At 38.3% G+C, this 24,491-nt stretch overlaps 1 protein-coding gene across 4 annotated transcripts in view; it reads left to right on the plus strand.

The window, feature by feature from the left end:
- Positions 1-24,491, plus strand: part of PPP1R9A (protein phosphatase 1 regulatory subunit 9A) — a 327,421-nt gene that overhangs the window by 226,925 nt on the left and 76,005 nt on the right. For all 4 annotated transcript variants that reach the window (XM_049715130.1, XM_049715131.1, XM_049715132.1 and 1 more), the window contains exon 7: positions 20,034-20,189. In XM_049715130.1, the coding sequence (XP_049571087.1) occupies positions 20,034-20,189 (156 nt within the window). The remainder of the gene's footprint in view (positions 1-20,033; positions 20,190-24,491) is intronic.

Below are 24,491 nucleotides of genomic sequence, written 5' to 3' on the forward strand. Positions count from 1 at the left end.
TTCTTTCTTTCTTTCCTTTTTTTTTTTTTAAACAATCTGAAAGGTAACCATGGAGGATTTCAGTAAACCCCTCAGACAGTCAGCACTATCCCACGAAATTCTGGGGGTATGGTAAATTTTTCAACTAGATTTTATTTTCAATAACAAGTTTAATTTCCATTCATATGCCACAGTTACCAATGTTTACCTTTTAATGGTGAGGTGATGTAATTCTGGTATATGTTTTGTGTAGCGTAGGTCATGTATGTATATTTTGGGTATCTGTTTCTATCAAAGAGCAATATGCAATGTGAAACACTGTGGGCTCAGACTGGAAATGAAGTATGAACTGGTACTGTACCACTTTTTTAAATTAGAAAGTATATAATGGTCGTTCACATTAAAATGAATTATTTTACATACACTTTTTAAATTATATGATTATTTTGGTCTTGCTTCTTTAAATATAATATTTATTACACTTTAAAGTCTTAGAGTATATATGGCATTTCAAAGCCGCTTTGTGTAGTAGTTCAAAGCAAGATTAATCATCACTCCAGAAACCAAGGCTCCTTCTCTTAAAATATAACTTAATCTTTCTTTCATAATTTGTTTTTATTACTAGAAATTATTAACAACTGTATCATGACAACATTTTTTTAGAATCTTTTAGAGTATTGAATACCATTTAGAGCAACTGCCTACGTGGATATGCATTTTTATTGCTTGTGTTAATATGTAATAATTAGAGGCAGAAATACAATGGAAGCTATGGTTTGCATGTGTTAAAGGTTTACAACAATGTAATTTTTATGTGAAAAGCATTAAAGGGATAACATTAAACTTGACTCATGCTGTTTGCTGTCCCTGTCTGGAAGCAGCTGGTGTCGTGTGAACAAGAGACTGCAGTTATTATGGATGGCCTTTTAGTAATGTGAACTGGCTTTATGCTGTGTGTATAGGGCTAAGGAACTAAGCGTTAGGGGTATTAGTTCATGAAAGTTCATGTTACAGCAAGCACTGGAACTTCAGTGTTTTTTCTCTCATTAGGCTGCTCTCTCTAGTGGGGGAAAAAGCCTTTTTTAATTTTTGTTGTCAACCATTTTAGAACACTGTGGCTGAATTGCAAGGAGTGTCTGGCAACTGCAATAACAATAACAACTATTTCCTTAAGGTTTGTTTTTTGGTGGAAAATAATGCTTATCTGTACCTTCCTGCTTTCATGTGTGAAGTTAAATATTCTATGTGTCTTATTAACTAGCTCTGTGCTTGGAAGAACTTCTCTAGAGCCATGTGTTTTGTATGTTGAATAATAGTTTGAAAATAACCAATTGAAAAATAATTAACTCTGAAACATAGCACATGTTTTAGGCACAGTTTCTGCAATTTGGGCTCACTTCCTAATATTTAACCATGGGTATTTTAAACCCCTAACATTTTAAATATTTTGTGATTTATATTAAAGGGAAGAAAAAGATATCCAACAACAGAGCTGTATGATGTTCATAAAATATAACATACACGGTGACTTATATTATCTTTAAATCCAGTGATTATTTTTTTAGAAAAGGATCGTTTGATACAAAGTTCTTAATTTTTCAAAAAACTAAATGTATATATATTTAAATTATAATAGTACTTGTTTGCACAATTTATATGGTAGGCATACTAAAATGTGTAAAAAGATTTTACACTTTAAATCATAAACTAATTCTCACTATCTTTAGCTGCCAGTAACAGTGACAGAATAACTTAGAAATGGAAAGTCAGGTATATTTAAAAGGGAGATTGCTTTATGGTGATCAGAGGAAACAGAAGAATAGAAGAAGTACAAAACAAGAAAAACAGCTTGTTTACAGACTCCAGTTTGACTGGACCTTTAAAATTATTTAATTTAATTATGTCCTTTGGTTTGTGATCCCCAAATCTATAGTAGTGGTCATTGTAATTGAAACCCAGAATCATAAGGTGCTTGGAAGACATTCAGTTAAAGACTGTATCCATTCTTGGTCTTACCTAAGCAGTGTGCACATGCATGTGTGCACATGCACATATACACCCACATAAATGCACTATCCCCAGGAGGCGGACATCTTCCTCTACTTGAAAGGTCCTCTCTAGAAATATTCTTTGTGTATAGAAATATTATTATTTATAACATGGAGCAGAGACAGGAAGATGTGCATTGTAAAGGGAAATTAGAAGTTAGAATAGAAATCTTTGCCTAAATAATGCCATCTTTTTGTAGCTCATTTTTTTCATTTTATTTTGTCTATCATAATTCAAGTGATTTGAATATGTTTTCTTATTTTCTTTCCAACTACCACATTGTCATATTAATTCATGAGCCAAATATGAAATATCAGATACACTTTATCAAGTACTTCTAAGCCATTAAATTCCTCTGAGATTATAGACTTTGTACTTTCTAGAAACCATGATAGAACAATTCAGTGATGAACCACAGAGTTTGCAGTGTTACAGAAATGTCACAGAAACAAACACAAATGATAGCATTTTTTCCAACTTTAAAAGCATTTATAAATTGAATATAATTTTTTACCAAAAAGCTCTAAAATGCTAAAATGCGAAACTGACTAACTTTCCAGTGGGCCATAAGGATCCTGTGGTTTCCCATGCCTTTGCTCCTCCTGTTTTCTTTACCTTGAATGTCATTCCATACACTCTTTGTTGCTCTTTTGTGCCCACTAATCCTGTTCACCATTCAGGTCTCTGTTTAGATTTCATCTGTCTCCTCCAAAAAGCTTTCCTGGGCTCTCTCAGCTGGGCTGAGGGCCCTTTCTTAATTGAGTCAGTAGCACCTTGTGTATCGCGCTCTATCATTTTTTACCCATAAGCTTGTAATGTCTTCAATGACAGGTCTCGATAGCTGGTTGATTTTTTTTTTTTTTTTTTTTTTGCGGTACGCGGGCCTCTCACTGTTATGGCCTCTCCCATTGCGGAGCACAGGCTCCAGACGCGCAGGCTCAGCGGCCATGGCTCACGGGCCCAGCCACTCTGCAGCATGTGGGATCTTCCCGGACCGGGGCACGAACCCGTGTCCCCTGCATCAGCAGGCGGACTCTTAACCACTGCGCCACCAGGGAAGCCCAGCTGGTTGATTTTTAATACATACAGGGATGAGCACAGCACTGGGCAGATTAGAGGAAGCCAAGAAATTGAACTGACTTGAATCACCCAAAGGATATTAAGATGAAAAGTGGAGAGTAGAGTTAAATGAGGAGAATGAAATTTAGTTAGGAGCATAATCTGAAATAGTGAAGGAAGAATGGCATACAATACAAAGATAAAAGAAATGTCAAACCTAGTTAGACTAGAGATTGAAGATAGGGAAAGGGCTGAAGGAATAAGCTGTACTTGTCTTTGGCACTTTGGGGTTTAGCAACGTTCTGTGGGCTTTTGCTACCACATTTTAATTGTTTCGAGAGACCATGAATTTACAAGAAGACCCTATCTCTATCACACTGCACCAAAATCTTCTGCATGTAAAACCAAAAAAATAAATATGCTTATTTCATTCCTTGAAAACCTTTAGGACCTTAGAAATGGCAACCTGGTGATTCACATTGACATGACTTTTTAGTCATAAATGAATAAACATGTAGTAGAAATAGAATAGTTGAAATGGTTTAAATGATGGCAAGATCAATACTGCATCGATAACCATCTTCTCCTGCCCATTGTATTAACTTAGAAATAGGCTTCAATCATAGAAATACATTTTCATCAGTAGGAAAAACTAAATGGTGACCTGACCAAGGACTGACGTCCTAAAGATGCCTTACTGTGGAGGTTTACCTGGTCTGATAAGGGCTCCATTTATTTTAAACTGATATTGATGCTAGTAAGGGTGGTGGTAAAAACTCTTAATTGATTTCTGGAATTCTGGTTTTTAAAGGGGTTTTTGAAAATTATTTTATTGACATAGAACAAAATGTGCAAATCTTAAGTGTGTAATTTGATAATTTTTATTACTATATATCCATATTTCACATAGTAAAATCAACATTAATGAAGACTAATTTATATACAATAAAATGCACCAATTTCATATGTGTTTAGGTTAACAGTGTGATGAATAACCACCACCACAATAAATATACAAAACATTTTCATCACCTCAAATAGTTCCCTTATAGAACTTTGCAGTCACTCTCAGCCCCAAAAAAGCATTCAGTCTGCTTTCTGACACTATAATTTTGTCAATCCTAGAATGTCATTTGAATGGAATCATAAAGTACATACTTTTTAATGTCTGGCTTCTTTCATATCTCTATCATAATGTCATACTTATCCTAAGTGTTCTCTATATTATGATTATACTGTAATTGGTGTTGCTTTGGGTTACAATAGAAAAAGCCCACGGCCCACCCAAAGTGGAATTCTAATTGAAGAACTCCATCGTAAAGCTAGAGCCCCATGGGCTACATTCCAGGTAGATTAACTACTCAAATGTGAAAAGCAAAACTAAAAAATTTAGAAGACTGTACAAGAATATCTTTAAGACTTCAGTGTAAGAAATGGTTCATTACGTTAAGGAACACTTAAGAAAAGCAAATCCATAAAGGAAACAATTGAGAAAATTGACATTAAGATTAAGAACTTTTATTCATCAAAAGAATGCCTTTGTGAAAGCAAAAAGACATACCAGAAGCTGGAAGAAAATATTTGAAAACTAAATAACTGAAAGAGAATTATCTAAAAAGTCCTCCATGAGCCAGTGGGAAAGACTGCTTATGGGCTATTGGCTTGAATAGTCATATCGTAGCAGAAGAAATCTCAGTGGCCAACGAATACATGAAAAGATGCCCAAACATATTAGGAATCAAAATGTAAACGTTAAAAACCAAAATGAAATACTATTTCCTACCTACTAAATTGATTTAAATCGGATATTTTAAGTTTTGGTGGGGATATGGAGTATAAGGAGCTCTTATTCTCTGCAATAGGAGTATAAATAGGCCCATTCACTTTGAAAACCAATTTGGCATTATCTAGTAAAGTTGACTCAACAATTATATTTCTTACTAAACACCTTAGTAAAATTCTTAAATTCATGAGGTGTAAGACATGTATAATATCATTCTTGTAATAGAAAAGAATTGGATACAACTGACATTTCTATGAAGAAGAGAATGGGTAAATATATTGTAGTATATTCATTCAGTGGAACGATACACAGAAGTTGTTTCTGCAGTGCACAACAGTTAGAGGAATTTCAGAAGCATACCATTAAAATGAGAAAGGCACAGAAGAATACATGATTCCATTTATATGAAGTTTAAAATCGTAAAAATTAATGATATATTGTTTAGTCATTAAAAAAATATAGTAAAACTAAAGAACAACAAAAATAATAAAATTCAGCAGAATTATTCCGAAGGGCAGGCGACTAAAATAGAATCAGGGAGGCACACAGAGAGGATTATAATTGAAATGTAGTGGTACTGCTCCTTAAGTTGTTAGTTAATTGGTGGTGGTTACATCATTATTCATTATACTTTTTGTATATTTCATAAATACTCTTTGTGTCAACTCAATATTTAATGAAGAAAACTAAAATCTGGCATGTCCAATTGCTTATGTTGAATAGTTATGTGGATATAAAGTGAATATGACATGATTCCTGCTCTCCAAGGACCTGTAAAATGACTTGAGACTCTGTGTCTTAAAGTGGGACTCTCATAGTATTTCTTTAAGATTGCAGATTTCTCCACTCAGCCTCACACCTGCTGGAACAGAATATGCATTGTGAATAGCCTAGGGTAATGGGAGTTTGTGGGAAGGGTTAGATGCAATCAGAGCTGGAGTTGTCCAGTTTAAAGATGCCAGGAAAACTGATGTAAAGACTTTTGAGTCCTGGTATTGCAGACACTTCTCAAGAAGAAATTGCTTCCACAAACCACCAGATAGCCATAATGAGGAAAGGAGTAAAATTATTCTCCCTCATAGGAAATTATAAGTTTGAGATTATATTTATTATTAATCTGTAGATAATCCGTAGAAATACCATCAATAATATTTTTGTTGGTTTTACTTTTTTGTTTACTATAAATTCTGTAGCTGTAACTTCTGGTTCTATGTGATAATCAGCATTTTTGCAATCATATGAGTCAATTTTTATATGAATACACCATATTTTCCAAGATTCAGTTCGTTGTAAGATTAAAGAATTATTAAGATAATAATAACATGTGCCACTTGGTCAGTGTAGTTGTTCTCTTCTGCAGATTAAAGATTTAGGGAAATACAAATCTCTTAGTCTCTTCCCACAGTCCTGCTGGCATCAGAATAAGTGCTTCATTGTTTCCTTGGCAAGTAAAATGAAACTCAAGGAAGGCTGCCAATTTGAAATTGCAATGTGACATTTGAATACAGAGGTCTACTTTGGTCTATTGACTGTTTAGTTCTGGATCTCAGTGGGAAAAATAGGGATCACTGGTTCCCTCCTCATATAGAATATATTTATCAGAGATTTAAAGACAATGGCATTCGTGTCTTAGTAAGTAGCTATCATTTATTAAGAGGAATTGAATTAGGAATATTGAGTCATAGAAAAATATAGTTTATACTCCCAAGAAGCTTGCTGTTTTGCTGTGGAAACAATAAATATATATGGTAAAGAATTTAAATCATTTTCAAGGCAATCTGTCAAAAGGCCAGATAACCATAGTATAAAAGAATCATCACAACAAAGGACATACAAAAGTAAAAGCATGAATTTGAGATTTGTGGTTTCAATTTTTATTTGCAAGAAGTTGTTTTTTGTTATTGTTTATTTGTTTTCTGTAACTAAGAAGCTGGGCCAATATTAGGTGTGCTCGAGAAATAAAAAGACCAGTTTACCTGCAGAGCTGAGTATATAGAAAGGAATAATGGTTGGAAAGTCTTTGAAAAGGTAAACTGAATAATATTGTAGGGACTTTAAAAATCAGCTGACTTTCTAGACATTTTTTCCATTAAATAATAATTGGGGTAAAGGGAAATAAGGTTTCTGTGCTTCATTTGAGCAGGTAGAATGTCAACACCAGAAGACTCTGATAAGTAAAAAAAAAAAATCAGGAAACAATTCTCTCCAAGGCTCTAACATTTCGGAGGCATTGACTGCCCTTTGTTCTAGACTATCTGTTCAAATGTTTATATAGATAACAGTCTTGGAAGATACAGGTAGACTTTCCCTCTCGAGCAAGGACAGTAATACTTACTGCCTGTTATGAAAGATGCAGGTTACCAGGCATGTCTGGGTGTCTCTACTGACATGCCTGCATGTTCAGGAATCCTCTGGCTCTCTTATCACTCTTTGGAAATTGTGGCTTGAGATACCAACACAAAAATCGTGATACAAAAATCAACTAGTATGAAGACCCATTCTGGGTTAGAAGAAGGTCTTGACCTTGTTCAGACAGCAGTTACAGGGATACATACTGACACTGAGCATGAAAGGAAGGAATTTGTCATTGTCATAGTCAAAAGCCTGGTAAATCCTTAAAACTTTGGCTGGTTCACTGGGGAGATTATGGGACAAGGAACATAATGCTAGTTAAGGAGAAATAGCAACAGTTGAGCTGCCTTTTGACTCAACCCCTCCTGCAGTTTATCATGCCAACTTTAGATTCACTCAGACAGTAAAATGTCGTGAAGCTTTTTGCAGTGGGTCTCGACTGCTATAAGGGAAGATTAGCCCTGTCGGGGAGATTTCTTTCAAATTGACAAACTCCTGTGGGAAACCATGGATGAATATTTGGGTCCTAACTGGTCTATAATGCTGATAAAAGTAACTCACCAGAGAATGAGACACTATGTTGTTCAAAACAATCTGGATAAATTCTTGCAGTCAGCATTACCACTTGAAAAACGTCCCCCTCCCTTACGTTCACACTACACTTAATGACTGGACTCCAGATTGAGATGGACTCCATAACAGAGTCCCTGTTGTAGGAGTCAAGGCAAGGCTTCTGAGTCAAAAACTCCCTGCAGCTAAATTGGTTCTATCAGTAATGATGACTCACCCTGCATAGTGCTTTAGGTGGACCACAGACATTGGAAGTTTGGTTAAAACATATTAACCACTGCACTGCTCAAAATTGAAAATGCACTATTACTTATTACATGAAATTGAATGATTAAATCAACTGAATAATTGGAAATGAATTATTGTGGCACCTTATTACAGGCGCAGAGCTTCTCCCTGCCTCCGTGCCCCTTGATGTCCCCTCTTACTACCCTAACCTCAGCTGCTTTTAGGAGAAAGATGATGAGGGGTCAGGCTAAGATAGATCTCTTTGTCCTCCAGAGAGATCAAATGCTATATGAACCCCTTGAATATACTGGGAAACTGGGAGGGGAGGCACTCAAACTTTATGGTTCTGTGGATGCTGGCTCACCAGTCAGCATCTCACCTGATCCCATAGTGAGAAAGAATATCCAGATTCAACTGATGTGGTTTGGGCAGAGTCCAAAGCAAGAAGGAAAGCTGGAGAGGCCTTTAAAGGGTGGATGGGACCCTTTTGGCAGATGCAGTGTAAAGCTGTTATTCTTCCACTGCTAAATCTGCAATGGAATTGATTTCTTATATGCCTGCAGTTTTTTGTGCCATTAGTGACAGTGGTGATTCTCCCACTCAGGGATTGCCACATACAGAGAAGTGATAGGGTATGTAGATGACTCTCCCTGTTTTATTCCAGGTGGTCCAGTAGAAACAATATAGAATCACAGGAAGAGAAGGGTAAATCGCAGTTTATTTTAAACACTTAATGGCTGCCAGGATACTCAGGCCATTTCTCAACACAACACTGCATGCCTGATGCAGCAACCAAAGAAAGAGGAGATGGGGTAGCTCTTAACCTCCTGCTAAGCTCTTATGGAAACTGAACCTGAATGCTCGACCCATGGAGGCACTGTCACTCTCTGGCCTAATATTCTCAGTTTGATGTGGGTCAGCCTCACCTCACTGATGAATAAGGTTGGAAGGGCCCAACAGACTTTACTTGTCAAATGGAAATGACAGATTCAAGAAAGCTGCTAGCCTGGCCCAGCAGCATCTTAGATTTACATGAACGAGTAGCAGCTTTTTATTTGGGGGGAACTATCTGCAACTATCCTCCTGAAACAAGGCCTCTAGCTCAATGAGGCCTTTGGTTCATAGAGGTTTCCTTAAATCCCTGGGTTTGTTTCACCAGTGGTTCAGCCAAGCTGTCCAACTCCACCTGTTTGGCTTTCCAACCTCAGCACTAGCTATGCAGACCCCAAAATGAACATGGTCACTTTGCTCACTGGGCAGAATTCAAGGTCATACTTAAAACTCTGGCCAGTACTCCCCTTGATGAACCCTGTGATATTTTTACTGATTTTTGAGCTGCTGTCAACAGCCTGTTGGTCTGTCACTTGGAAAATTACAGATTAAAGTTTAGGATGGCAAACTATAGAAACAAATTGTGGCAATTGATCACACTCTTGAGACTTTTCATGAAGCTTAGGGGTAGTCATAAGAGGCCTTCATGTATTAAAAGAAACACTGTAGCCCTCAGATGACATTAGAGATCCCTCGGAAGTGAGGCTGTTCTTAGTTAATCGGGGTTGCTTTCCTGGGGGATAGCTGACTTTTTATTTATATGCAATTATTCTTAGGTTTGGAGTCATTTAATTAGATAAGGTGGTTCAAAATTTGTTCCAAACTTTAGGTGATGTTATCAATGACACCACCTCTATCCTGGAAGGCATTCAGGTTGACCTCAACTCACTGGCCAGTGGTGGGTGATAGAATCGCCCTGAAGCCTAGATTTCCTCCTGTGGTCCAATGCCTAGTCTGTGCAATCACCGATACCTCCTGCTGTACCTGGATTAATACCTTAGACCAAGTGGAAAACTCAGTGAAGAAGCTTAAGGAGAAAGCTACCTGGATTTCTAAGGTAACCCCTGATCGTTTATGGGATTTGTTTAGCCAGTAGAGTCTGGAAGCCTGGGGAGTATGGTTGATCTCAGTACTGCAAGTTGGGCTCATTCTGCTGTTTGAAGTTCTTTTAATAGTAGTTTTAATTATATGCTGTGAGACAGACTGAACAGTTTTGGTCCTAGCCAGTCTTGGTCACACTTATCAGTGTAGTCAAGGGAATGTCATACTCATGGAAAAATTCACCAGTTGTCAAGATAGTGTAGAAATGAGGGTGGATATTGTTGGGAGACAATTCCCCCATGGCTCTCTCACTTCTCTGCATGTCTTGTGAGCAGAGGCATGTGGGCCTTTGTTTCAGATTATTTTTTCAATGATATTTGTATAATGAACAACCTTGGGAAATAGAGATAGTATCTCTCTTCAGGGTAGGTGACAGACTTGCTTACCACCTATTATAAAAAATTTGAGTTTCCTAAGCTCAGAATTCTTAACAAAAGAGTTTTATGGTCACAGCTGCTGCTTCATTTTTAGACCATGACAGTATCCTGGATTTGAACTTTGTTTGGAAGCCATTTCTTAATTTTAGAATCAAGACTTTCAGAACCATCAAGTCTTGGTTCCTTTCTGTTCAACAGTCCTCTCAATTGATCTCTGTTTGTCATATTTTAGTGGAAGCAGCAGGAAGAAATCAGGCAGCGCCTTCAGCACTTTGTTTGGAAATCTACTTCCCTGGCTCACTCAGTTCAGTAGGGATATTTCCTACATTTTCCTTACAGAAGGTGATAATGTGGCAAAGCTTTCTGCCACTACACAGCAAGGATCCCCCTTCCAGATCTCCACTTACAGTCTTTTCAAGGCAATTTAGGCTGCTTTAACATACTCTTCAAAATTCTTCCTGCCAGGGCTTCCCTGGTGGCGCAGTGGTTGAGAGTCCGCCTGCCGATGCAGGGGACACGGGTTCGTGCCCCGGTCTGGGAGGATCCCACATGCCGTGGAGCGGCTGGGCCTGCGCGTCCGGAGCCTGTGTTCCGCAACGGGAGAGGCCACAGCAGTGAGAGGCCCGCGTACCACAAAAAAAAAAAAAAAATTCTTCCTGCCAGCCTTTATTCACTGCCTGTTTCCAGACTTCCCTGTTTTTCTATATTTGTTATGGCAGTACCCCCTTTCTATTGCTCTATAACAAATTACCACCAAAACTCAGCAACTTAAAATAAGAAGTATTCACACATTACAGTATCTGTGGGTCAGTTTACCTGGATACCTCTGACTCAAGATCTCTTGCAAGGGCAAAAATAAGGTTTCAGCCAGAGCTGCAGTCATATACACGCTCAACTGGAGGAAGATCTGCTTCCAAGCTCACTCACAGATGTTGGCAGAATGCAGGAGATCTACTTCCAAGCTCCCTCATGTGCCTTTTGGCAAGCCTCAGGTCCTTGCTGGCTGTTGGCCAGAAACATCAGTTCCTTGTGATGTGCGCCTCTCCATGGGGCCACATACAACATGGTGGCTTGTTTTTGAAGAGCAAGAAGACAAAAGAGACGCCAGTCACAGTTTTTTGTAAACTAATCTTAGAAGTGACACCCCATCACTTTTGTTGTATTGTGCTTGTTAGAAGTGAGTCTGTAGGGACTTCCCTGGTGGCGCAGTGGTTAAGAATCTGCCTGCCAATGCAGGGGACACGGGTTCAAACCCTGGTCTGGGAAGATCCCACATGCCACAGAGCAACCAAGCCTGTGCACCACAACTACTGAGCCTGCACTCTACAGCCCATGAGCCACAACTATTGAGCCCATGTGCCACAACTATTGAGCCCATGTGCCACAACTACTGAAGCCCATGCACCTAGAGCCCGTGCTCTGCAACAAGAGAAGCCACCACAACGAGAAGACCACGCACCGCAACGAAGAGTAGTCCCAGCTCGCCGCAGCTAGAGAAAGCCCACATGCAGCAACAAAGATCCAATGCAGCCAAAACTAAAAAATAAATTAATTTTAAAAAAAAGAAGTGAGTCTGTAGATCCAGTCCACATTCAAGGGAAAGGATTATACAAGAGCATGATTGCCCAGGAAGAAGGGATCATTAGGGGTCATTTTAGAGCTTTCCTACCAGAGTGGTAAAGAGAGTCCCTCCTTTTGAGGAGTATACTTTTGAAAAGGAAGGGAGAAAAAAACTAAAAAAAAAACTTTAAAACTCCGTAACATCTAATTCTGATTTTTGAATGGTCTACCACAATTGCTGTAACAATTTTAAGAAGGGAAAAGTGCGTTTGAATTGTTACAGAAGATTTTATAGGCAAATCTTAATCTTAAATCTTATATCAGAATTTTAGGAAGAATAATTTGCCAGCAGTATTATCAGTGACCTGAGGCACTGAGCACCTGAAGGCAGGGAACACAAGAGGCCTTATGAGTAATCAAGATAGAGATTTTAGATGTTTCTTGATTTGGCGACTAGACAGTAAGAATGGAGTGCAATGTCAGAAAACATTCTGAGAACAAAGACAAGAAAATTTTGAATGACTTGATAAATGAATATATATCTTGGGCTATCATGTTGGATGTTTTACATATTTTATTTCTTTGAATCCTCTCAATACCTATGAGATTGGTATCTTTTGAACCATTTTATAGAAGAGGAGATCACGGAAGATACAAGCTAAATGACTTGCCCACTATCATACAGCTGTGACGTTGTTTTTTCTCTTTTGGGGCCCTGGTCTCTCCAGCCCCCAAGTCATGCTCTTTTTTTGTTGTACTGTTCTGTGGCATTGTCCTGGAGAAACGAGGGACAGTGAAAATAATCGTAGTCATAAAGTCATCTTGTCATTTAGCATATTCTAGGCACTATGATCAATACTTTGAATATATCACTACTAGAAATTCTCCCAACCACCTTATGAAGAAGGTGCTGTTATTCCCAGCGATGTGAAAAGAGACTAAGTAGCCCAACACTACAGAATCAGGACACACAGAAGTCAACTGACAGAAAATGGAAAGAGAGATGCCTTTGCAGAGAAGGGGATGCTTTTGCTGAAAGCCATCTGGATGGTTGGCACAGACTTAGGAATTTTAAACATTAAAGTGTTAGTTTGAGGTCTTCCTCCTCCAGAGAAAAAGCAACTCTCTTCTATTCTCCCACAGAACTGAGTCTGAAAATATATATAACCAAATTCAATTCCAGTAAACAATTTCCAACAAAAACTGCGTAATTAAGGCTATTTTTATGATTAGCACCATTTAGTTTCCCTGAATTTACCAGAACAAACATTGCTGTAGCAAAAATTACTGCTAATGGTTGAACCTAACAACAAGAGAAAATCCCCAAAAGGGTCATTTAGGCCCCAGCTGCAGCTGTGCTTCACTGTATTTCTTACTTGAAAGCTGAGAATTAACAGGAAAATCAGGCTCTGCTGTGCTGTGCAGATGTGACTAACACTGTATCAATTCACTCAGCAAACATTTGTTCGGTGCCTACTGTATGCCAAGCAGTGTGCTAGCCACACTGGGATCACAGGGATAGATTATGCCTGGCATTCTCAGGGAACCTACAGTTGAAAGAAGTTGTTGGGAGGAGGCAGATATAAAAACAGCCAAGCTTCCTGAGTGACAGAAGGCATGCCATGGAAACATAAAGGAGTGAGTTAGAAGAGTCTTATGCCAGCAGCTTCACGGGATGTGCTAAGTAGATGGATATTCATCTTGGACCACTGGGGCAGGAGTGGAGTCGATCAGTGAGGAGAACAGAGGCCTGGAAGTTTGCTTGGCCTTGGGTAGAAGCCTTGGGTAGAAGCTACTCCAAAACTGGGAATACAAGAAGAGGAGCAGGTTTAGGGAAAGGAGAAGTTTTACTTCAGAAATGACCAGTTTGCTTTTTTTATTTTTTAATTTTTTTTTTGCGGTACGTGGGCCTCTCACCACCGCGGCCTCTCCCGCTGCAGAACAGTCTCCGGACGCGCAGGCCCAGTGGCCGTGGCTCACGGGCCCAGCCGCTACGCAGCACGCGGGATCCTCCTGGACTGGGGCACGAACCCGTGTCCCCTGCATCGGCAGGCAGACCCCCAGCCACTGCGTCACCAGGGAAGCCCGACCAGTTTGCTTTTAAAAGATTCATGTGGCAAAGTCTTCTAGGATATTATATTTATGAGACCAAAAGTTAGCAGATGTCTGGTTACAAGATTTGATGAAGGCTTTAGCCTGTTGCTGTTGTAGTATAAGTACTGCAGCAGCAGCAGCAGCAGTGCTCACTTATTTTGAGCATTGCCATGTTCCTGACCTTGTATTGAACACTCTACAGGTACCATGTAACTTAATGTCATGAACAACCTTGTTATACTAAGGAACTATTTTTATCCTCGTTTTATAGATGAGGAAATTGAAACTTAGATCTGAAAACTAACTTTACCAATATCAAGAGCCGGAATTTGAACCCAGGCCTACGTGACTTCAAAACCAAGATGCTTTAATTGGTCACCACTTAACTCACCACTATAACAGATACTGTCTGTTCCTTCTGTAAAACCTACACTGAGATCTACAGCCCTCCTGAGTATTCAAGGCTCTAATATGTCTACATGCTTCTGGTCCCACCAGAAGAGGCAGAACCTGTCAGTTGTACTTAACATTGTAATTATGTATTTTAATAAAATATTAAATCTCCCAATAGCATATGAGTATAAAGGAAATTGTGTCTATGAAAGCAGATACAATGCTTTGCAAAGGTTCAGTGAAGACTGGTAGCTCAAGAAAATTAGATGTGAGAAGGAAACGTAAAAGAGAAAAACCATAAAAATCTAGAGGACCTTAGCACTCATTTTGCCCTGCAAGAATCTTTTTCATCCTTTTTTTTTTTTTTCTGCACACGGGCCTCTCACTATTGTGGCCTCTCCCGTTGCGGAGCACAGGCTCTGGACGCACAGGCTCAGTGGCCATGGCTTACAGGCCCAGCCGCTCCGCGGCATGTGGGATCTTCCCGGACCGGGGCACGAACTCATGTCCCCTGCATCGGCAGGCGGACTCTCAACCACTGCGCCACCAGGGAAGCCCTTTTTCATCCATTTTAAGACACTGCATTAATTCTATAGATTATATGCTCTGGTTCTGGTTTATATAAGAAAAAGTGCATGAAACATCAGTCAGCATACCTGTGAGCCAAACCTTTTGAAGGGGACTTCTATGCGCTTGCCCAGGGTGAGCATATTATGAGAGAAAAGAAGAGGACAGGAACTTTGGAGCTCATTACAGGCAGGTGCAAGTCTTCAAAGTGAACTGAATGATAATGTTCAAAGATGTGGAGGGTGAATTTCAACACCACAGGATTATGCACCAGGGTTTTTGGTTAGAGAAAAATGAAAGGAATGTATTTCCATCTTTTTTTTTTTTACAAAGCTTTAGTTCTGTAGACTGTAAGCAGGATAGCATAGAAGAAAGAGCATGGGCTTTGGAATATGTTAGATGTGTAGCTTCAGCAACATAACTAATTGACCTTGGGTCAAGTCTCTGAACCTCAGTTTCCTCAAGTTAACATGGTACAGTAATACCTATATCAGTTAGTTTTTTAAGGAAGGTACAGTGGTGGGCACATAGTAAGTTACAAAATAATCACTATTCTTTTTTTGACCCTTTTTGGGAAGCCATTAAAGAGTATAAGATATTAATCAAGAAGGTAGACAAGAAGATGAAAAGGCAAGAACTATTCTTGCCTCATTTAAAGTGGATTTGCAGGTTGGGACGAAGAACTTTCAAGAGTCTCTGTTTACTTGAAAGATGCTGAATCTTTTCAGAATAAAGAGATAAAGAGAAGGACCTGGATACCACTGGAAATACTTTGTTGTAGCAACTTTTTGGGGGTACAGCGTTGTCTGTCTTCCTCTGTAAATGTCAGATTCAGTCCAATTTAATTTTGAGGTTTATGAAATTCTAACATATCATTCCATGTAATTAATTTTATTTGCAGATTACCATAAAAATAATGTCCATTTTCCACAAAGATAAATGAATCAGAAGAACACATATTCTAAGTCTACCAAATGTAACTTTTTAACTTCCAGGTGTCTATGAGGTTCTGTAGTAAAGGCACCCTTTATTCTAAAGCCTATTTAGGATGGGATTGGTAAATGATCTGCGAGAGAGAATGGCAATATAACGTTTTAAAACGCCCTATCCAGAGTCTCTAGTAAGTAATAAGTAGAATCAAGACAGTAAAATATACATTTTGTCCTCAGGATGCTTATGAGACTAATTAGAAACAGAAAACATCAGTAAATGGAAAGATGAAATGAGAGATAAAAAATTTTAGCAGATTGCAGGTGATTTGGGTGTTGAGGAGAGAGACCGGTAGAGTAAAAAAAAATAAAAGAATCAAAAGAATTATTAATAACTTACATTTATGGAGATAATTTTGATGACTCAAATGGGTAACAAAGCCAGAATTATACTTAGAGGTAAGAATTGTATATATTGTACAACCCTTACCCTGTTATTCACTAAAAGGAGCGTTAAAAAAATAAATGTGATAGAATGCTGCCTTCTCATCAAATGACTTTACAGTGCATTTTCTGGATATTATTGAAAACTTCCTTAGCAGGTTATAGATATTACCAAGTAAATGAATTGGCGTTCTTGGATTTATTCTTTTAAAAATGTTTGTTAAGATCCTGTTATAGGTTAGGCCCCCTCCTAGGCACATGCTTATGTTCATTCCCTTAGATATGGTGAAGAAGTATCTATTTTCAAGCTGGCAAAGGGAAATCAAATTGTTCATTTCAACTCCTATGTTTAAAGTGTGCTGCATTGTCATCAGACTTTAAATTGAACTTAAGATTTTATTGAGTCATTCATGATAGTCATCAAATTGATTTGATGTAGAAGTGAATTTTATGTACCTGGCTTAGGCCTTCATAATAAACACCCGGCTTTGCTGCTAGTTGTAACTATAGGGTCAAAAATAAGCACAGAGTTTTATATCTCTAAATCAAAACTTTCATCCGGTTATCTTGAGATTGTGCACTTTGCCAGCCTTGCTACCTTTCTATTAATAACATCACTGAGATTCGTAAAGTACCTATTAGTTCTAAAAGTATGTATAAATAGGAGATGAATTAATTTACAGAATATCACACAAAAATAATACCAAGTCTGGAATTAAGAGTCCTTTTAAGGTTTATAGGAACTAATCATACCACGAATGGAAGCTATCTGGAACCAACCAGCCCCACTGTTCAGCTACCTTGCCCTGCCAGTGCCAAAGACACTTAGAATGGTATTTCCAGTTTAGACATTTTCAGACTGGTTTCTTTCTTTCTCTTTTATTATTTTATTTATTTTTTTAACATCTTTATTGGAGTATAATTGCTTTACAATGGTGTGTTAGTTTCTGCTTTATAACAAAGTGAATCAGCTATACATATACATATATCCTCATATCTCTTCCCTCTTGCATCTCCCTCCCTCCCACCCTCCCTATCCCACCCCTCTAGGTGGTCACAAAGCACCGAGCTGATCTCCCTGTGCTATGCGGCTGCTTCCCACTAGCTATCGATTTTACATTTGGTAGTATATATAAGTCCATGCCACTCTCTCACTTCGTCCCAGCTTACCCTTCCCCCTCCCTATGTCCTCAAGTCCATTCTCTAGTAGGTCTGCGTCTTTATTCCCGTCCTGCCCCTCCCACTGAACACTGGCAGAAGACTTCAGACCTTTCTTTCTTTTTTTAAAATTTTATTTATTTTTGGCTGCATTGGGTCTAGTTGCAGCATGTGGGCTCAGTAGTTGCAGCACGTGGGCCCTAGAGCGTGAGGGCTTCAGTAGTTGTGGCACATGGGCTCAGTAGTTGTGGCTCAGAGGCTCTAGAGCACAGGCTCAGTAGTTGTGGCACACGGGCTTAGTTGGTCCATGGCATGTGGGATCTTCCCGGACCAGAGATCCAACCCGTGTCTCCTGCATTGGCAGGCAGATTCTTAACCACTGCTCCACCAGGGAATTCCCTTCAGATTGGTTTCTAAAGACCCCTAGGGTTCCAGGTGCTGATGAGCTATATAGTATAAAGATGGAGGCCAGGACTTTCCTGTGGCGTAGTGGTTGAGAATCTGCCTGCCAATGCAGGGGACACAGGTTCGAGCCCTGGTACGGGAAGATCCCACGTGATGCGGAGCAACTAAGCCCGTGCGCCACAACTACTGAGCCTGTGCTCTAGAGCCTCTGAGCCACAACTACTGAAGCGCCATGTGCCACAACTACTGAAGCCCACACGCCTAGAGCCCGTGCTCCACAAGAGAAGCCTCCGCAATGAGAAGCCTGCGTACCACAACAAAGAGTAGTCCCCACTCACCGCAACTAGAGAAAGCCTGCACACAGCAACAAGGATGCAACACAGCCAAAAATAAAAAAAATTAAAAGAAAAAAAGATGGAGGCCATGCACCTCTTTCCCTTTCAGTCAAAGCATCGCTGATTATATTAGGGCTGTGCGGGGGAAGGGGATTTCTAACTAACATGTAACCAGTTTGGAAAATCACTGCTCTGTATGAAATATCCTGACCTTACCTCTATACACAAATGCCACCAAAGTCAAAGTCTTCATGCTAATAGTCTCTGTGTGTGGAAAAAGAGTCTGAGGATGCTGAGGCATCCTTTGTTTGTTCATCGTGGTCAATGCCCGCCAGATTCCTTAATAGATATTGTATCTACTTCTGGACACCACAGTTTAAGAGAAAATACTGAGAGCTTGGAGAGAAGTCAGAGTACAGGTGCAAAGACAATTACAGAGAATGAGACCTACGAGGAAACTAGAATTATTTTACTTTGAAAGAGAGAAGTCAGAACGGCAATTCATTAATGGTCTTGCAGAAATTAGGAATTATTACGTTGAGGTTAAGGATTGGCTTTCCTTCATGTGCAAACATAGTCAAGTAAATACCATTTCAGGTTTAGCAAGAAGAATACAGTGTAGAGCCAAAAGAAAAAATAACAGTAAGATGCTAAGCCTCTTTAATCAAAGGAATAGATCACTCAGTATACTATGAAATTTTTTTTAAAAGGCAGTATGAATCCCTAGCTGTTTTATGTATGAAATGTAATACTACCTGAAGGAACAGGGGTGAATTAAATGAACTTTGTTTTTCAACACTGTGACTCAGTGATTTATCTTTAAATTATATCAGACGGTATAGATTTCAAACAATTATTTTGAATTAGAGTCTCATAGCCTGATGCTGCCAGGAGAGGAGCTACTTTCTAATAATGTTAAGGAACTTAGTCGTGAGGAGGAATATTTATTCCAAGGGTCATGAACTCATATACCTACAGGGGCCCAGGGGTATCACGAAGGAGTGATGCTAACAGCTTAGAATAATGAATTATGGAAGTTATGGTGTATTACAAAGTGTACTGTGTAAAGGGACAATGACTGCTGACTCTGGCCAGTGGTTATCATGTCGTTATGTGCCTATATTGCCAGATCTTTGGCTTTCTCAAGAAAAACTGGAAATCTAGAATAGGTGAAAGTTTTTAACATTGCCAAAATGCTGAGATTTATTAAAGTAGTACTGATTAGGCAAAGCAATACACCTGTGTGGGCTGTAAGTTAGAAACCTTTGGTTAATTCTTTAGGTCACTAGTTAACCACCACATTAGTTAGACAAACAAATGAAACAGAACTGATTAAACTCTAAAACTTAGGAGAATCAATCTACTAAACCTTTGTAAGGCTTAATTAAGGTCCTTTCCAACTCGATGAATCTTTTGGTCTCCCCTTCCTTCTTCCCTGCTGTCAATATTGGGTGACTTATTCATTACAGGTGTTGGGAATTTAAAGGAATTACTTATTTCCCTTAGCAACATAATTTTATTTAGTAAAAACATCAAACACTTTGATTTAAAATAAAGGTTTTGTTGCTTTACTAAAGATACTGCTGATGCTCTTAGATTTTTAGAAATGCACTTATAAATGGCATAGACATGTCACTTTGGATTTTTGAACTAACATTTGTTTGTAACATTGGCTGAATGAGGCATGCTTGACTCAAAAGCCTACTTACACTTTTACCATTTGGTGACATATTTTATTTCTCTTTTATAAAATATTTTAAAATAACCCACCTCCACATGGGTAAGGACAGCTGGATTTCTGAAATCCCCTTCCTTTCAGACAGGAGAATATGCCACAGATGAAGAGGAGGATGAGGTAGGACCTGTTCTTCCTGGCAGTGACATCGCCATTGAAGTCTTCGAGCTGCCTGAGAATGAGGACATGTTTTCCCCATCAGACCTGGACACAAGCAAGCTCAGTCACAAGTTCAAAGAGGTAAGTTGCTGATCTGCAAAGTATTTTTCTATAGCTGTCCATTTCATTATTAAGTATATATATTTGTTTGAAAAGTGTATTAAGAATAATCAGTTTTTTAAAGAAAGCCTTTCAGTAACAGATTGTCCTGAATCTCATTGAATTTCAAGGCAAAAGTTAAGTAGATCTCATTCCACAGTCATTAATTTAAATGCTTGTTATTTGTCATAGTGACAGTTTTTAACTTGTCTGTTCCATAGTTTCAAGCTATAGGCTTAAATTTGCAGTTTTCGTGTCAAGGTTATATTTGTAAAGCTTTATGAAAGTTTTGGAACCTGGCTTTCCTCGAAGGCAGTGATTTCTAAAAAGGCTTTTGTTTTTCTTTTCCTAAAATAGACAAGGTTCCAACAGGGATCAGATGATATTCCCAAGTGGTTTAACTGAAGAAAGTTTAATGAATGAACTTTGAGTAGAGTTAACAGAACTACCAAGGGATGGTGCAGTGTAGAGGGACCGGCCACAGGGGAAGTTGTTACCATCTTTTGGCTTAATGGGTAAAGAGGGAAAGAGATTACCTTTTTTTGAAGGAGGGCCACTCAACATCTGCAGCTTTGTAAGATGCAACCACTGCTAAAAACTACATCCTGGGGGTAAGGGTGATAATATACCAAGACCCTTCTGTCCTCTTGTTGATGCCTCCCATCAGCCTAACCCAGGCAGGGGAGCCTGGGAGATTCAGTCTTGAAATCTGAAGAGATTAGCCTCCTGAGGCAGGAGCTGTCAGAAAAGGGCCAGGAATGGATCCTGAGGGGGCGAATGCAGATAACCACAAAAACTCTTCTTCCAGATGAACTTCTCAGACCCCCAACTTGTAAAACAGAAACAGTGATGAATGGGTCCACAAGCATTTTATTCTTTATTGCTTTGTGGAACATCCTCCGTTGTTGGAAACAAGTGTGTCATTATTTACAGCCTGCCCACAATAACCCTGAAGCACTGAGACTTGAAAACCATTGTTTTGTGGTTGCAAGTCTCTTAGGGACTTGACCACTTGGAAAATATATTCTCCTATTCATGAAAAACAAGGATTATAGTTGCAGATTTATAATTTATAAATTTATTTATAATTTCTAATTTTGATGTATTATAAACAGGTCAATTTTATATGTTCTCATGTTTTACCTAATACACCTAGTACATTGACTTACCTTTTTAATTCCCTATGACAAATTTATAGTTGTGAGACCAGTGTCAAAGTGCATGTACTTTTCAAATGTAAGTTTTTATTAAATAAAACAACTTATGTTCATTATAGAGTTTTAGAAAATACAGATTTGTATAAATGCCAAAAAATCATTCCTAATCCCAGTATTGTGGTATTGGGGATTGTAGGATGTATACTGTGTTAAATTCCTTCTCTTGATACTTAAAAGTGTATTACTAGGATTTTCCCATGTCATCAAATATTTTTCCATAAATGATGCTTATTTACTGTTTCATCTTATGGATCTTATATAATTTACTTAATTCTTTGTTTTGGAACATATCCTTTGTTTCCAGGTCTTTTTAAATTATTAAAAGTGATGTTGCAATAAATATTGCAATAAATTATCCTTAGGATAATTTCTTACAGTGGAATTATTAGATCAAAGAATATGAATATTTTGGGGACTTGTACTTAATGCCAAGTTGCCACCAGAATGGCTTTTCTTGGTAATATAGAAATTTATTTGTCACCCAGTGGTTTCGAGTGCCCATTTCTCTTCCACATACTGTTATTAGTCAGGTTGAACCATTTCCATTTATATAGTTCACAGAGTCCTTGAGACAAAATACATGGGTTTTTCAGATGATTTATGACTATTCCTAGTTCTAAATCAGATACAAACGTCTCAGTGACAATGAAGTACACTATTATATAATGATTAGAATTCTCTTATAGTAGAAGTAGCAATGCCTACCTTAGGACCATTTCTTATAAAGTCTTTCTAGATTAACTGATATCTTCAAACCAAAGAAAAATGCAGAAAAAGAAAGTTCTTCTGCAGGAAGTGACTGAATGGGAGGAAGTGGTATAATCTGTTTCTGTTTGGCTCTGAATTGGCCCAATAATACATATTACCTGAAGAGTTAGATGAACTATTTGTTCTTTAAGAAATCTTCCTTGAGAAAAGACAGTCTCTTCAATAAGTGTTGTTGGGAAAACTGGACAACTACATGTAAAAGAATGAAATTAGAACACTCCCTAACACCATACACAAAAATAAACTCGAAATGGTTTGAAGACCTAAATGTAAGACCAGACACTATAAAACTCTTAGATGAAAACATAGGAAGAACAGTCTTTGACATAAATCACAGCAAGATCCTTTTTGACCCACCTCCTAGAGTAGTGGAAATAAAAACAAAAATAAACAAATGGGACCTAATGAAACTTAAAAGCTTTTGCACAGCAAAGGAAACTATAAACAAGATGAAAAGACGACCCTCAGAATGGGAGAAAATATTTGCAAGCGAATCAACGGGCAAAGGATTAACCTCCAAAATATATAAAAAGCTTATACAGCTCAATAACAAGAAAACAAACAACCCAATCAAAAAATGGGCAGAAGACCTAAATAGACATTTCTCCAAGGAACACATACAGATGGCCAAGAAGCACATGAAAAGCTGCTCAATATCACTAATTATTAGAGAAATGCAAATCAAAACTACAATAAGGTATCAGCTCACGCCAATTAGAATGGACATCATCAGAAAGTCTACAAACAACAAATGCTGGAGAGGGTGCAGAGAAAAGGGAACCCTCTTGCACTGTTGGTGGGAATGTATATTGATACAGCCACTATGGAGAACAGTATGGAGTTTCCTTAAAAAACTAAAAATAGAATTACCATATGACCCAGCAATCCCACTACTGGGCATATACCCAGAGAAAACCATAATTTAAAAAGACACATGCACCCCAGTGTTCATCACAGCACTATTTACAATAGCCAGGTCATGGAAGCAACTTAAATGCCCATCGACAGACGAATGGATAAAGAAGATGTGGTACATATGTACAATGGAATATTACTCAGCCATAAAAAGGAATGGAATTGGGTCATTTGTAGAGACGTGGATGGACCTAGAGACTGTCATACAGAGTGAAGTAAGTCAGAAAAAGAAAAATATCGTATATTAATGCATATATGTGGAATCTAGAAAAATGGTACAGATGAATAGGTTTTCAAGGCAGAAATAGAGATGCAGATGTAGAGAACAAATGTATGGACACCAAGGGGGAAAAGGGGGGGGTGGTGGTGGGATGAACTGGGAGATTGGGATTGACATGTATACACTAATATGTATAAAATAGGTAACTAATAAGAACCTGCTGTATTAAAAAATAAAAAGACCCTAGGACCTTCTAGGAAATGTAAGAGGACTCGGTCATATTCAGTAGATGCCCCTGCCTTGCTTATATTCCTGATTTTACTGATTGTAGCTTGTATTGTTTTCCTCATCTCATTCTTGCTACACTTTGGGAAATCCTCACATATTTTGCACTAATTAATATAACACTCTCAATTTAGTCTGTCTCTTTGTTATTGTCCACTCACCTTCCCATCTTCTGACATACATCTAATGAAAGGAATAGAGGAATAAAGAGCTGTGATCATTCACAAATGTCCTTGATAGTTGCCCATGGAATTCCAAGGGTCTTCTAAAGTATTATATTTTTGTTTGTTTTGTGTTTGTGGTTGCAGTTGTGGTTGATGCTGCTGTGATTTTGGTGAGCCTCTGATAAATCTGTTCAAATAAATTCTTGTTACAATCAAAAAAAAAAAGAAAAGAATAATACCATGTGGTTTCACTTATATGTGGAATCTAAAAAAAAAAAATCTTCTTTGAATGTTGTAACTCTCAATCCAACTTTGAGGCAGTGAGGACAAGGTTGTGTACCCTGGCAAAAGCCTATTATATAGCTTTTCCATGTTGCCAGGTAAGCATGACCCCTACTCTTTGTTAGATAATTGAGCTGGAAATAGGGTACACATTTTTTTAATGGAAGCTAAAGAGCCTAAAAAGCCAAAATAGTATATGGAAGGTTATAGCCTCCATTTTCTGAATTGAGCCAAGGACTCAGTGCTCCATAAATATTGTTTGAAGTTGACTCCATAGTGCAGACAGCTGCGTGATCTGGACCAGGGGCTGGCAAACTATGGCCCATTGGCCAAATTGGGCCTGCTGCCTTTTTTTGTAAATAAAGCTTTATTCAGACACAGCCATGGATGTGCATTTATTTATTGTTTGTGGTTGCTTTTATTCTACAACAGT

Source organism: Orcinus orca, chromosome 9, assembly GCF_937001465.1.
Source record: "Orcinus orca chromosome 9, mOrcOrc1.1, whole genome shotgun sequence".
Lineage (NCBI taxonomy): Eukaryota > Metazoa > Chordata > Mammalia > Artiodactyla > Delphinidae > Orcinus > Orcinus orca.